Genomic DNA, 12,566 nt, shown 5'->3' on the forward strand with positions numbered 1-12,566 from the left:
GTGAGCTCTAGCCCTAACACATTWGGATTAGGGCTGACCCCATTTAGTCCACTGGTTGATTGTTTGATCGGTAGGCTCTTGGTCAACTGAGATTTTTGTTGTTGTTGAGCAGTGGCAAATATATATTTTAAATTGTCACGAGGCACCTGCCTGATTCACGCCTGTCTCAGTGGATTAATCCATTGCGAAGCACACCASTGGTACATTTACAGTTAATTCCCATAATTTCTAAATCTACAATGTTTSTTTGGTTACGGTCATTTCTGTTAATGCAATCAATATATTATTATTACAGTTTTACCGTTGAAATTGTAGGAGTGGACACGTTGTTTGCAGGGCGCACGACCTAGGCTACACTTGTGAGTATTAYATTCGTCAATTTATTCATTGTCTTGTGCTCCTGTCAAGCTTGAGTAACGACACGCACCTCATTACGCATAGAASTAGGCCTAGGCTACCAGGCCTGCACAAAATGTGCTGTAGGCCTATAAAATTTTCCCATTTGGATATCTGATACCATTTCTGATTGTCTTAACTCACCATCACTGTACCTTCTAAAACTACATTTTTTTTCTCAAAACAGCAAGTAAACAGTCTGTTTTCACATATATTGAGAATTAAAATAGTTCCTCAATGTATTTTTTTWATCTTTCCAGCACTCTCCCTTTCGATAACCAATCAGCATGAATTGGGGGGGGGGTCATGCTCTGATCCGGTGGAAACATACCTGATTACTTCTTATCCCTTGCACAAACAGCCTACAGCTGTGTCTGTCTGTCCCAGAGCTCACTGGCACAGGAAACAGAGGGCCCAGAATATTTTATAGAATGTTGCAAGTTTGCTAGCACCAGCTTCAGGACAGACCAAGTTAATACAATGTTTCAAGTTCCTTGAAGACAGGCCATGCGTAGCCAATGTCATTTATAAGATAGATAGATTTTTTCTACCTGGACGAGGACATTTTCTACCTGCAGGCTGCAATGTTTTTATTTGTTGGCTTTATGTATGTAGGCTATTTTTACATAGTTGGCAACAGCAATAGTAGTTACTTTTAGATTGTATCATTTTCATTTAGAAAGAATTTTGATTAACCACATGAGATTGACTGAGATACGAAGACTTTATTATAAATTAAATTAAACTGTTCCACGAAAATGTGCATATGAAAATCTTTACTTGTTGCAGATCAGTCGAAATGGAACGATAACGTGTCACTCCAAATGGAGAACGTTGCCGACCGCTGGTATGGACCATTACCGGCAACTTCAGGAGGTTAATGGCAGAATCTGCGAAGGTCAGCAGCAGCGGGAGGGAACAGAATTTTTGCTTCTGGTTAGGCAATATTGATCTGRCTCCCTCTTTTTTTACTTCATTTTTAAATCGCAGTGCTTAATAAAAAGCATCAGACATGCTCATTAGCCTACATATAGTTAATTTTATTCAAACATAGTATGTCTATATATGATTTTTTTTTTTGAAAATTTCGACCAATGGATTGGTCGAAAGAACAGACGATTGTCGACAAAGTTATTTTTTTTTTTCGGGAGAGCCCTAATTAGCCTACACATTTTAGGTCTACAGCGTTTCACCATTCTTAACATGTTACACCCTTCTCAACACAAACCAGATACACATCAATCTCAGAGGAAAGAAAACACCATGGCTAAACTATTTAACAGCTAGGACGGTAGTATAGCCGACTGTAAAGGGCGACTGTAAATCATGCACAAACAAATGACAAGCATACATGTCAGAAACACTGACGAACATTGTTGTAATAACCTAACATTAAGAGAACAGCAACGAGTCAACATACCTAAACTTGACTGACAAATATCCACTAACAACTTAGGWTACAGTAGCCTAACTAGGACAGGCTTGAGGGCTAATGGTTCTCTGCGTCAGTGCATGCAGATATCCCTCGTCTGTATTCTGTGCTCTGGCATGCAAGTCTCCCGGGAGACTCACATTTACCCCCAGGCTGCGTGGCTCCACTGGGGCTCACTGACCTCCATAACGCCATGCAAGGCCTTCCATCTCCCTCTGTAATGGTTGAATTKATCATGAGAGTGAGAATGTACCTTTGGGAATCAAGGTTCTTCATGTCTTTTTAACCATTATGGAGCCAAATCCATACATGAAATCCAACATTGTGTTTCGTTGCATAGACCTTGACAGTGTCCAGTGTGCCTGTCCTCTGATGACCACCACACAGACAATTAAATCCAACCGGTCAGAGACTGTGGGGGATTTTACAATGACAAGGCCACAACAATGACACTACCATCAGTCAGTGTTTTACAAGTTGCAGTTACACTCACTTCCAATTGAAGTATGCATGGCATGCTGGTTTAGAGAGGAATGTGCAGAGGTAAAACAAGGGATTCTTTACCTCTGGGCCAATGTGGCTGGAGCCTTTAAGCCCATGACTGTATAGACGAATGGACAAAGCCATCACGACACCATTCCTTCCTATGTCAAGATTCAATAACGCATTGACGCCAAATTCAGTCGGTTAAGATGTCTTTTCGTGGAGACGTAACATGCGCAGTTTGAGCTACTCCRGGAAGTGACGTTGCAGGCTAGCTCAGCGCTCTCATTAGCACATGCATGGCCAGAAAGGGGCCATTTGTGCCTGATGCTGATTGCTCATTTACGTTTTTGACATGTTGTTACATGTTATTACATGCTTACAGTAGCCAGCAGATTCCGAGTTTCAATGGGGTCGGAACGCAGTCATGGTTAGATTAAGATAACTGGAAAAATGTACCTTAATGCAAGGATGGGATATGCCACTGTACTCCAAATTCGACCGACAGAACAAGTAAAAAGTTTGGACACCTACTCATTCAAGGGTTTTTCTTTATTTTAACTATTTTGTACATTGTAGAATAATAGGGAAGACAACAAAACTATGAAATAACCTATATGGAATCATGTAGTAACCAAAAAAGTGTTTCATATGAGATTCTTCAAAGTAGCCAACCTCTGCCTTGATGACAGCTTTGCCTTCTCTCAACCAGCTTCATGAGGTAGTTACCTCGAATGCATTTCAATTAACAGGTGTGCCTTGTTAAGTTAATTTGTGGAATTTATTTTCTTCTTAATGCGTTTTTGCAAGTCAGTTGTGTTGTGACACGGTAGGGGTGTTAAACAGAAGATGGCCCTATTTGGTAAAAGACCAAGTCCATATTATAGCAAGAACAGCTCAAATAAGCAAAGAGAAACGACAGTCCACCATTACTTTAAGWCATGAAGATCAGCCAATCCGGAAAATTTCAATTACTTTGAAAGTTTCTTCAAGTGCAGTCGCAAAAACCATCAAGCGCTATGAAACTGGCTCTCATGAGGTCCGCCACAGGAAAGGAAGCCCCAGAGTTACCTCTGCTGCAGAGGATAAGTTCAGTAGAGATAACTGCACCTCAGATTGCAGCCCAAATAAATGATTCAGAGTTCAAGTAACAGACACATCTCAACATCAACTCTTCAGAGGGGACTGCGTGAATCAGGCCTTCATGGTCGAATTACTGCAAAGAAACCACTACTAAGGGACACCAATAAGAAGAAGACACTTGCTAGAGCCAAGAAAGTCAAGGAATGGTCATTAGACCAGTGGAAATCTGTCCTTTGGTCTGATGAGTCAATGAGATTTTTGGTTCCAACCGCCGTGTCTTTGTGAGATGCAGAGTAGGTGAACGGATGATCTCTGCATGTGTGGTTCCCACCGTGAAGCATGGAAGTGGCGTGATGGTGCTTTGCTGGTGACACTGTCAGTGATTTATTTAGAATTCAAGGCACACTTAACCAGCATGGCTACCACAGCATTCTACAGCGATACACCATCCCATCTGGTTTACGCTTAGTGGGACTATCATTTGTTTTTCCAACAGGACAATGACCCAACACACCTCCAGTCTGTGTAAGGGTTATTTAACCAAGAAGGAGAGTGATGGAGTGTTGCATCAGATGACCTGGCCTCCACAATCCCCCGACCTCAACCCAATTGAGATGGTTTGTTATGAGTTGGACAGCAGAGTGAAGGAAAAGCAGCCAACAAGTGCTCAGCATATGTGGGAACTCCTTCAAGACTGTTGGAAAAGCATTYCTCATGAAGCTGGTTGAGAGAATGCCAAGAGTGTGCAAAGCTGTCATCMAAGCAAAAGGTGGCTACTTTGAAGAATCTCAAATATGAAATACTTCTTTGGTTACTACATGATTCCATATGTTRTTTCATAGTTTTGATGTCTTCACTTATTCTACAATGTAGAAAAAAAGTCTAAATAAAGAAAAACCCTTGAATGAGTGTGTGTGCTAACTTTAGACTGGTAATGTATATCCAAACTGATACATCAAGAAGATTGAAATGCTGCTAGTTTTTTAGCAATMGTTCTATCTATTCTGTGTAACAGTTGGTATAATGGGAGAATTCGGTGTACAACGCAATTTCTCATCCCTGGATTGAGGTACGTTTTCCGAGCCATATCTCACGCTGGCTCCGTAGTGTCTTAACCATGATGGCGTTCCGTTCCCAGTGCAGCTCAGTATAAACTAGCCCTTGATAATGACTCTCAGTTCCATTACATGACACATAAGTGTCATTGGGATGAAGGCATCTTCTGCACGGTGTATTTTGTTAAGCGCCCYCAACGCTTGGTCTGAACATTAACACGCCGCATCACTTTCGGTACGTTTTTGGAAGCATAAGGACCTTCTCTTTCATATCARCAAGAAAYCATTTWCAAAAAACAAATATGGTTAAATTGCTACACACCTTTACAGGGTTAGTGTTMCCACCCGGCCATATTTCCATGTTACAGCACTTGTTCACGKAAAACAGACGGAAGACAGTCAGAAATAGTGTGCAACTGCAGCCTGCAATTTTGAGCATTGCTGCAAGTGGGTATTCCTGCATCTGCAGGAACGCCCCTCCTCGAGCATCCCACTGGTTACTTCATGAACACCCCTCCTCGAGTATCCCATTGGTTCGTTCATGAACACCCCAACCCCTGAGAAAATGTTCATGCTTGTGCGACACTTTTATACATGTCAAAAGGGAAATAAAAGTTATGAGTTTTCCCGCCGGTAGACAGTGTCYTTTGCTCCAGCCTGCCGAACACTTGCCTTCACTGTCGTAACCAAAACTGCAGAAAAAAACAGTGCTGACAGTACAGTGGGATGAAGCTACACTGTGTGATAGCTAGCTATCACATGGTGTCGCCTCTGCCTCCCGCCTGCTGTGTACCGGAGAAAAATATGCCCGACAGGCAGGTGCAAAGGACACTGCCTACCGCTAGCTACTTCGGTACACAGCAGGCGGGAGCAACACTGTGTGCTTGCTAGCTAGCTTGCTAGTTAGATTGTCGCACCCCGCCTCCCACCTGCTGTGTACCGAAGTCATCCCTATGACTAGCTGGCTMAGCTAGCACAGTGTCCTTCGTGCTCGCCTACCGAACACCTGCCCTTGCCGTCATTAACAGAACTGTGGAAAAACAGTGCCCAACAGGAGGGGGCKAAGGACACTCTACAGGTGTGTACTAGCTATAGCTAGCTACCATTGTYGGCCCCGCCTCTTCCTCCTGTGGGGTTTATCGGCAGTTGTCATCGAACGTTATAGTGCATTACCGCCATCTACTGTATTGGAGTCATAGCTTTAAAAAATGAACCAATAGAAGTATTAAGAGGGGTTCCTRCAGATGCAGGAACACCCCAAATTACGGGCTGCAGTTGCACCCTTCTCTTTGCTAATTAGCCATCTGCGTCGCTTTACACCTATGTGTAAATGGCAGATGGACGCCACAAAGTGTAGTCACTGAAATATACTCATGGCTGCAACGGTTAATWAAAATTTTGCAGTTATGAAATTATTATTTGATATTAAAGTAGAGGGATTTGTTTCTAGAACCGTACCGTAATTGAGAATCGATTCCCGTTTAGATTGAGTATTTGACCGTTTTGGCTTTCAGAACAACGTTAGACCATTATTGGGCGACGTGTAAACAAGCGTACGGGTAGGGTCTGAATCTGCTGGCTAATGACTCAGAGTACTGTAAATTAGGCATTGCTGTAACTTAGCTGCTGGAACAGGCCTGAGAAGGGATAGTTAGTCATGACAAGACAGGACTTCGACTGAAAAACTGACACACACAGGTGATCAAACTCGTACTTACCTATTGAAGCAGACGACGCATCAGCTTGCGCTACCGCAAATTCATGAATTGAAAAGTGAAGAGGCAGGATGATTGAATATGAAGTGCTGGTCCAATTGCTAACGCTGGCTAGTAAGTTAGCTAACTAGCAAGTTCAAGGCAGTACTCAGGCTAGCTCGCTAAATTATTAATGTTCAGTTAAATAGCCTTACACTGCTTGCTGAWCGAAGCCCATCCATTAAATATAAAACGTACGACCATATGACTGAGAAAGTCAAATCCACATTAGCTAGCTAACTAACGTTAGAGTGCGTTCTCTGAAGCAGGCGTTTTTTTCTTCAGCCAGGCGTATGGTCCACCAATTCATCCAGATTTTCTCGTCGCCTCCCTCCTGGTGTTCGTTTCCATGTCTTGTCAAAGTAACATTGTCTGGAAAAACGTTTGTTTCCGCTTGTTTATTAGCTAGCTAGCTAAAGGGCTCCTTGTGGTGTTGCTAAGCTCGGCGCTGTCAGGACTGTGCTCTCGGTTGCTCACTCGAATCTCTGAATCATCCACACGCTCACCGCTTCAAGCACAGCTGACCCTGACGTCAGAAATATAAACATACCCTCCCCTTGACCCCAAAATTTGAATTTTATGTCAACCTGAGAAATAGCACACTTTTCTTGATAGCATTTCTRTGATACTGATGATTCACAGTGAAACAATTTACTTTCCATTTATCAAATGTTATTGAATAAAATTATTTCGGCCAGACCACCAGGTGGCAATATAATCATTTTTTTTTTAATCAATAAAGGCTTTCTTTGAACGTATAGATTGAACAGATCAAGTTACCAGTTTTACAACAGCAACACTAGATAAACAGAGTTCTCACGTCCTTAAATAATAGTAACAAAATAAACAATGAGGCAAACAAAATCAGTCATTAATCACTACAATGAGCCTCAAAGTGCTGCAACAGCAAATGTCAACCTTTCAACTGAGTTTAGCAGTGAATTGGGCAATAATAAAGCAACATGGTAGCAAKGTTTCCATTTGAATGTGAATCCATAACAAACAAAGTTCACACAGAAGAAATGGCCAAAATTGCATGTCTTTAATGATTACATTCCTGTAATTTTCTGTGATCTGTTTTAACCAATTTGTTCCATCCCACTAAATACAGCCATGTGTTGATTTGTCTCTTTTACATAAAGTATATAAAAACAACAAATGCTATAAAATAACAAATGTGTGAATTTTAAATTCAAGTCTGTGGGAAACAAACCTTCAGAAACAAGTACATGTGGTAAGCAATAAATACAAACGGACTGATGTTTTGGAAGTACAGACTAGCCAGCCAAGCAATTCTGTTAGAACAAGACAATCTACAGCTTTTTTTGTATCCCAAACACCAGTTTCTGTTTTATTGGCTTTTTACAAATGATATCAATACATATCAGGCTGCAAAATGTTAGCTATACTTTTAGTTATGCTAAATAACATTTTACATATTTACAAAAGTGGCATTATTATATACAGTACASAATAACATGAAAACATTATTTAACTTAAATATATTTTGTTTCTGCATTTTACTTATCATAATTGCTTAAATGGGAACAAAAACTAAARTACCTAGCCCCTGACAGCAAGTCCTATTCCATAATAAACTATACATTTTTGCTCAGGCTAAAATCAAGTTGAAAGGGGTTTCCCTAGATTCGCCTGCCAGGCTTCAAGGCTCTTTCATCAGAGACACATCTGGTGATTCAACCAACAGGCATACAAACAGCAAAGCAAAGGACAACAAAAGCCTGTCAGAGATTGAAACCGTTTGCCCATCACAATGTTAGATTGASGCATAAACACATTTGTGCATTTTAAGATTCCGTTTGTCTGAATACCTCTTCCCACATTTATCACAGATGTACTGTTTCCCTCCTGCGTGGACATGCTTCTTGTGAGTTCGGAGATGACTGCCCTGACTGAAGGTCTTCCCACAGATTTCACAGCTGTACGGCTTCTCCCCTGTATGGATTCTCTGGTGCAACTTCAGACTGTTGGTGTTGTTAAATCTTTTCTCACAGAAGCTACACTCGAAAGGCTTCTCGCTAGAGTGGGTGCGTCCATGAGAGATAAGACTACTCTGCTGACTGAAGGTCTTGCCGCATTCTGTGCAGCCGAATGGCCTCTCTCCAGTGTGGATGCGCTTGTGTATTTTCAGATTCACTGATTGACGGAATGTCTTGCCACACAAGTCACAGCTAAATGGCCTGACGCCTGTATGAATGCGCTGGTGGTTCTTCAGATTGACAGAATGACGGAAACTCTTGTCACACTGATTACACTGGAAGGGCTTTTGTCCAGTGTGAATGAGTTGATGGGTCTTCAGTGTTACAGCTCGTGTGAAGCCTTTCCCACACAGCAAACAGGTGAAGATTTTCTCTCCTGTGTGAATTTGCTGATGTCTAGACAGATTTTGAGCCAGGTTGAAGCTCTTGCCACACACGCTGCAGCTGTAAGGCTTTTCTCCAGTGTGTATTATCGAATGGGTCTTGAGGTGTGCCTGCTTGCCGAAACATTTCCCACAGACGCCACATATAAAAGGCTTCTCACCAGTGTGGGTGCGGATGTGATCATTACAACTCTGTTTGTGGGCAAAGGCTTTGTTGCAGAACATGCACACAAACGGTTTCTCGCCTGTGTGAAGTCGCTGGTGGGATTTGAGGTTACTCTGCGTGGAGAAACTTTTCCCACACTCTGTGCAAATAAAGAGCTTCTTTTGGGCAAACAAAGACTCCAATAGGATATCTGTGGGGTTCACCGGTGGGTCATCGCTAATCATACAATAACGGTTCTCTGAGGAAGAGTTAGCTGCAAAAGCACCATCAGCAGCTCCTGTAAGACATGTATAAAACATCTAATTTTAGGTGGCAGGAGATMATTTGATATAGGCCGTCAAAATACTGGCTTTATACTTACTCTCTGCAATGGCCCCCAGGTGTATTTGTCCATGCTCGTCTTTGACAGAGACAGCCAAGACGAGGGGAGATTCTGGTGTGTCCACTTCCTCCACATCTGCAGACTACCGGCACAAACAGATTGATTAGGTGTGAACTTTTGGAACATAATTGGATCATGTTATACAAATGGCACAGAATGGGCAAAGACTACAAACATTTCACGTTTTGCCTATTGAAACCAGCAAAAGTGTTTGCAGAAACAATGGCTCTTGAAGCAATCTGCAAAGTGCTTACYTGCATTGAAACGGTTTGCTCCACAGTTTTACAAGTTCCGCCATAAGAATGTTCCTCTGCTACACCAAAGAAAGAAGTGAGGCATTAGAAAGATAAATAGGTCATTCTTCTTGTAGCTTGTAGTGCAACAGATAAAGCAATATAAACATCTATGCTACTTACCCATTCCTCCAACTGACAGAATATTCAAGATGCTTGCTTGTGATTCAGCTTTTTTCCCTCCATGTCCTTTGAAGGTCTTGGATTCAAATTCCATCAAAAACTTAGTATCATCCACAATTTTCATTATTTTACCCAATGCCTCACTGCCCAGTACCTCCATGAGTGTTGCGAAGTGTGTCTGTAAATGAAGAAGAAAAAAAAGATGAGCAATGCTTATTTCAACAACAAAAAACGAATATTGAGAGGGTGGCTTTTCTATTCATGTATGGTATCCGTCACCTGTATCTGTTTATAAACATGGTAGGGCCAACAGGTCAGCTGATCTGTGAATGTGATATGGGCAAAACGCTAACGTGAATAGCTACCTCGGTTCAGTATCCTAACCAGCTGCTAGGCAGGGCCTTTCCTCTCTCGCACTCATGGTGACTTACCATCTTATTCTGACTCTCAGTCTGTAGTTTCGCAGATAATTTGTCATCCTCGCAATGCCCCTGGGTCCGTTCCAGGCTGAACACGAAGACAGAGCTGTCTTCTATAAGTTTACCCAGTTCGGCGACCGCCGCACGAACAAGGGTATCCATGACGGAGGCCAGCTGTGTCTGCAGCGCGATGAAATTTGACATTGTTTGTTGGTATTTATCACGACTTTGGCTAATTGACAACTCTTTCAGATTTGCATTGATGAAATATTGAGCTAGTAGCTACATCAATACTTTTGATGAATTAGGACTACACAGACTTCTTCACACTATCGCAACGTAAATAGTGTCTGTGCCCAGTCGGAAGTATTACTTGAAACTCCCAAATCGTAGTTCCGGTTTAGAAATGAAGTGGGTTTATTAAAGAGACAGCTACTTTATCTTTATGGGAAACACTCTTCACTCCACTTCGATAACGAAGTGACTTTTCGTAGCAGGTTAGGTGAGCATTTTCGCTAACCCCAACCTCAGTCTTCTAACCTGCTACGTTAATTGTCTTAACCTGCTGCGTAGGTTCGCTTAACCTGCTACGAAAAAGCACTCATATAAGTTGAGTGAAAATAATATTTATACCAACTGGTTCCCAACCACAGGGGGTAACGTTACTTGGCTTATCCACAGGAGGTACATGAGAAGACTCATGCAACCATATGCTACTGGTGAAATGCACATGAGTGGGTATTCAGAGGTACTCCCGGCAGAGCAAAATTCAGTTTGTGGTACAGTAACCGAAAAATGTGTGTATCAAATTGTATTTGTCACATGCGTCGAATACAACAAGTGCAGTAGACCTTACCGTAAAATGCTTACTTTACAAGCCCTTAACCAACAATGCAGTTCAATAAATACAGTTACGAAAATATTTACTAAATAAACAAAAGTCAAAAATTTAATCAAAAGTAATACAATAAAATAACAATAACGAGGCTAAATACAGGGGTTCCGTTACCGAGTCAATGTGCGGGGATAAAGGTTAGTCGAGGTAATGTGTACATGTAGGTAGGGGTAAAGTGACTGCATAGGTAATAAATAGCGAGTGACAGCAGTGTAAAAACAAAAAAAGGGGGGGTCAATGTAAATGGACATTTTATTAATTGTTCAGCAGACTTATGGCTTGGGGGGTAGAAGCTGTTAAGGATCCTTTTGAACCTAGACTTGGGAGCTTAGAGAACAGTCTATGATTTGTGTGACTGGAGTCTTTGACAATTTTTGGGGCCTTTCTCTGAATTGATACAAACCAATGACTGTAGATACAAACACACCGTAGCTAATGTGGTATTTTCAGAATACTTTACATTATAGCAAACCCCACACGTTTATTTACTTTGGCATTTAAAAATTGAACTTTTTAAATTACTCTGGTAATCATGATTGTCACTAGTTAAAATAGCAACAAAGTCATAACCCCACCTATTTGTACCTTTATTTAACTATGCAAGTCAGTTAAGAACAAATTCTTATTTACAATGATGGCCTACCCCAGACAATGCTGGACCAATTGTGCACCACCCTATGGGACTCCCATTCACAGCCGTTTGTGATACAGTCAGGAATTCTGATTTTAAACCTAACCCTAACCTTAAACATAACCTAACATAACCACACTGCTAACATTACTCCAAATCCTGACTTTAAATTAAGACCAAAAAGCACATTTTTGTTTTTATGTATTTTTAGGATTATAACCAATTTTGACTTTGTGACTGTGAGAACAAGTGACAAATCAGGGGCATTGAGAATATTTGATGATAAGGCCACAGAGTTTCTAAACCCAGAGTCGCAACATCGCAAGACTTCCGGGAACGCTTGCAAAACAAACCAACAGACCAGGCCAGGGTTTGGGGTTTGAGAAGTCAATGAGAGAAATGAAAGATTCTTCATTAGATGTTGATTTTCTCAAAATCTAAATGCGCAACCCTAGAATCATTGCCAATGTCCTTACAAGTGCTGAATAGTTTATTTTATGGATTTTTACATTTTGTATTTCACCTTTATTAACCAGGAGCCCAGCTGAGAACAAGTTCACATTTACATCTGCAACCTGGCCAACAAAGCAGTGCGCAAAAACAACAACACAGAGTTACACATGGGATACAGTCAATAACACAATATAAAAATCTATGTACAGTGTGTGCAGATGTAGTAAGGTTAGGAGGTAAGGCAATAAAGGCCATAGTGGCAAAATAATTCTAATTAGCATTAACACTGGAGTGATAGATGTGTAGATGATATGTTAGAGATGACTGGTGCAAAGGAGCAACAAAATAAATAACAGTATGGGGATGAGGTAGTTGGGTGTGCTATTTACAGAAGGGCTGTGTACAGGTACAGTGATCGGTAAGCTGCTCTGACAGCTGACTAAAGTTAGTGAGGGAATATAAGTCTCCAGCTTCAGTAATTTTTGCAATTCGTTCCAGTCATTGGCAGCAGAGAACTAAAGAAAGACGGCCAAGAAGTGTTGGCTTTGGGATGCAGTGAGATATACCTGTTGTCTGTGGGTGTTACATGTGACCTGCGAGCTGAGATAAGGGGGGCTT

General features: G+C 41.4%; 2 protein-coding genes across 5 annotated transcripts in view; both read right to left on the minus strand.

Moving 5' to 3' along the window:
* The window catches only part of LOC111967744 (serine-rich coiled-coil domain-containing protein 2), a 94,818-nt gene extending 88,084 nt beyond the window's left edge, over positions 1-6,734 (minus strand). For 2 of the 3 annotated variants that reach the window (XM_023993067.3, XM_023993066.2), the window contains exon 1: positions 6,168-6,734. The gene's annotated coding sequence lies outside the window, so the exon portion shown is untranslated. The remainder of the gene's footprint in view (positions 1-6,167) is intronic. The other variant, XM_070444881.1, reaches the window with a different exon arrangement.
* Positions 6,735-7,230: 496 nt separating this feature from the next.
* LOC111967745 (gastrula zinc finger protein XlCGF26.1-like) lies at positions 7,231-10,346 on the minus strand. 2 transcript variants are annotated; one of them, XM_023993071.1, is made up of 5 exons: positions 9,982-10,346; positions 9,551-9,728; positions 9,389-9,444; positions 9,114-9,216; positions 7,231-9,029 (listed from the first exon to the last, which is right to left on the minus strand). In XM_023993071.1, exons 1-5 carry the CDS (start codon positions 10,171-10,173, stop codon positions 7,981-7,983), a joined length of 1,578 nt encoding a protein of 525 aa, XP_023848839.1. In that variant the 5' UTR covers positions 10,174-10,346; the 3' UTR covers positions 7,231-7,980. The 2 variants fall into 2 exon arrangements, with proteins under 2 accessions (XP_023848839.1, XP_023848838.1); XM_023993070.1 differs by having other exon boundaries at positions 9,389-9,447.
* Between the last annotated feature and the right edge of the window lie 2,220 nt (positions 10,347-12,566).

The sequence above is a fragment of the Salvelinus sp. IW2-2015 genome, linkage group LG8, assembly GCF_002910315.2.
Source record: "Salvelinus sp. IW2-2015 linkage group LG8, ASM291031v2, whole genome shotgun sequence".
In the NCBI taxonomy this organism is placed as follows: domain Eukaryota; kingdom Metazoa; phylum Chordata; class Actinopteri; order Salmoniformes; family Salmonidae; genus Salvelinus; species Salvelinus sp. IW2-2015.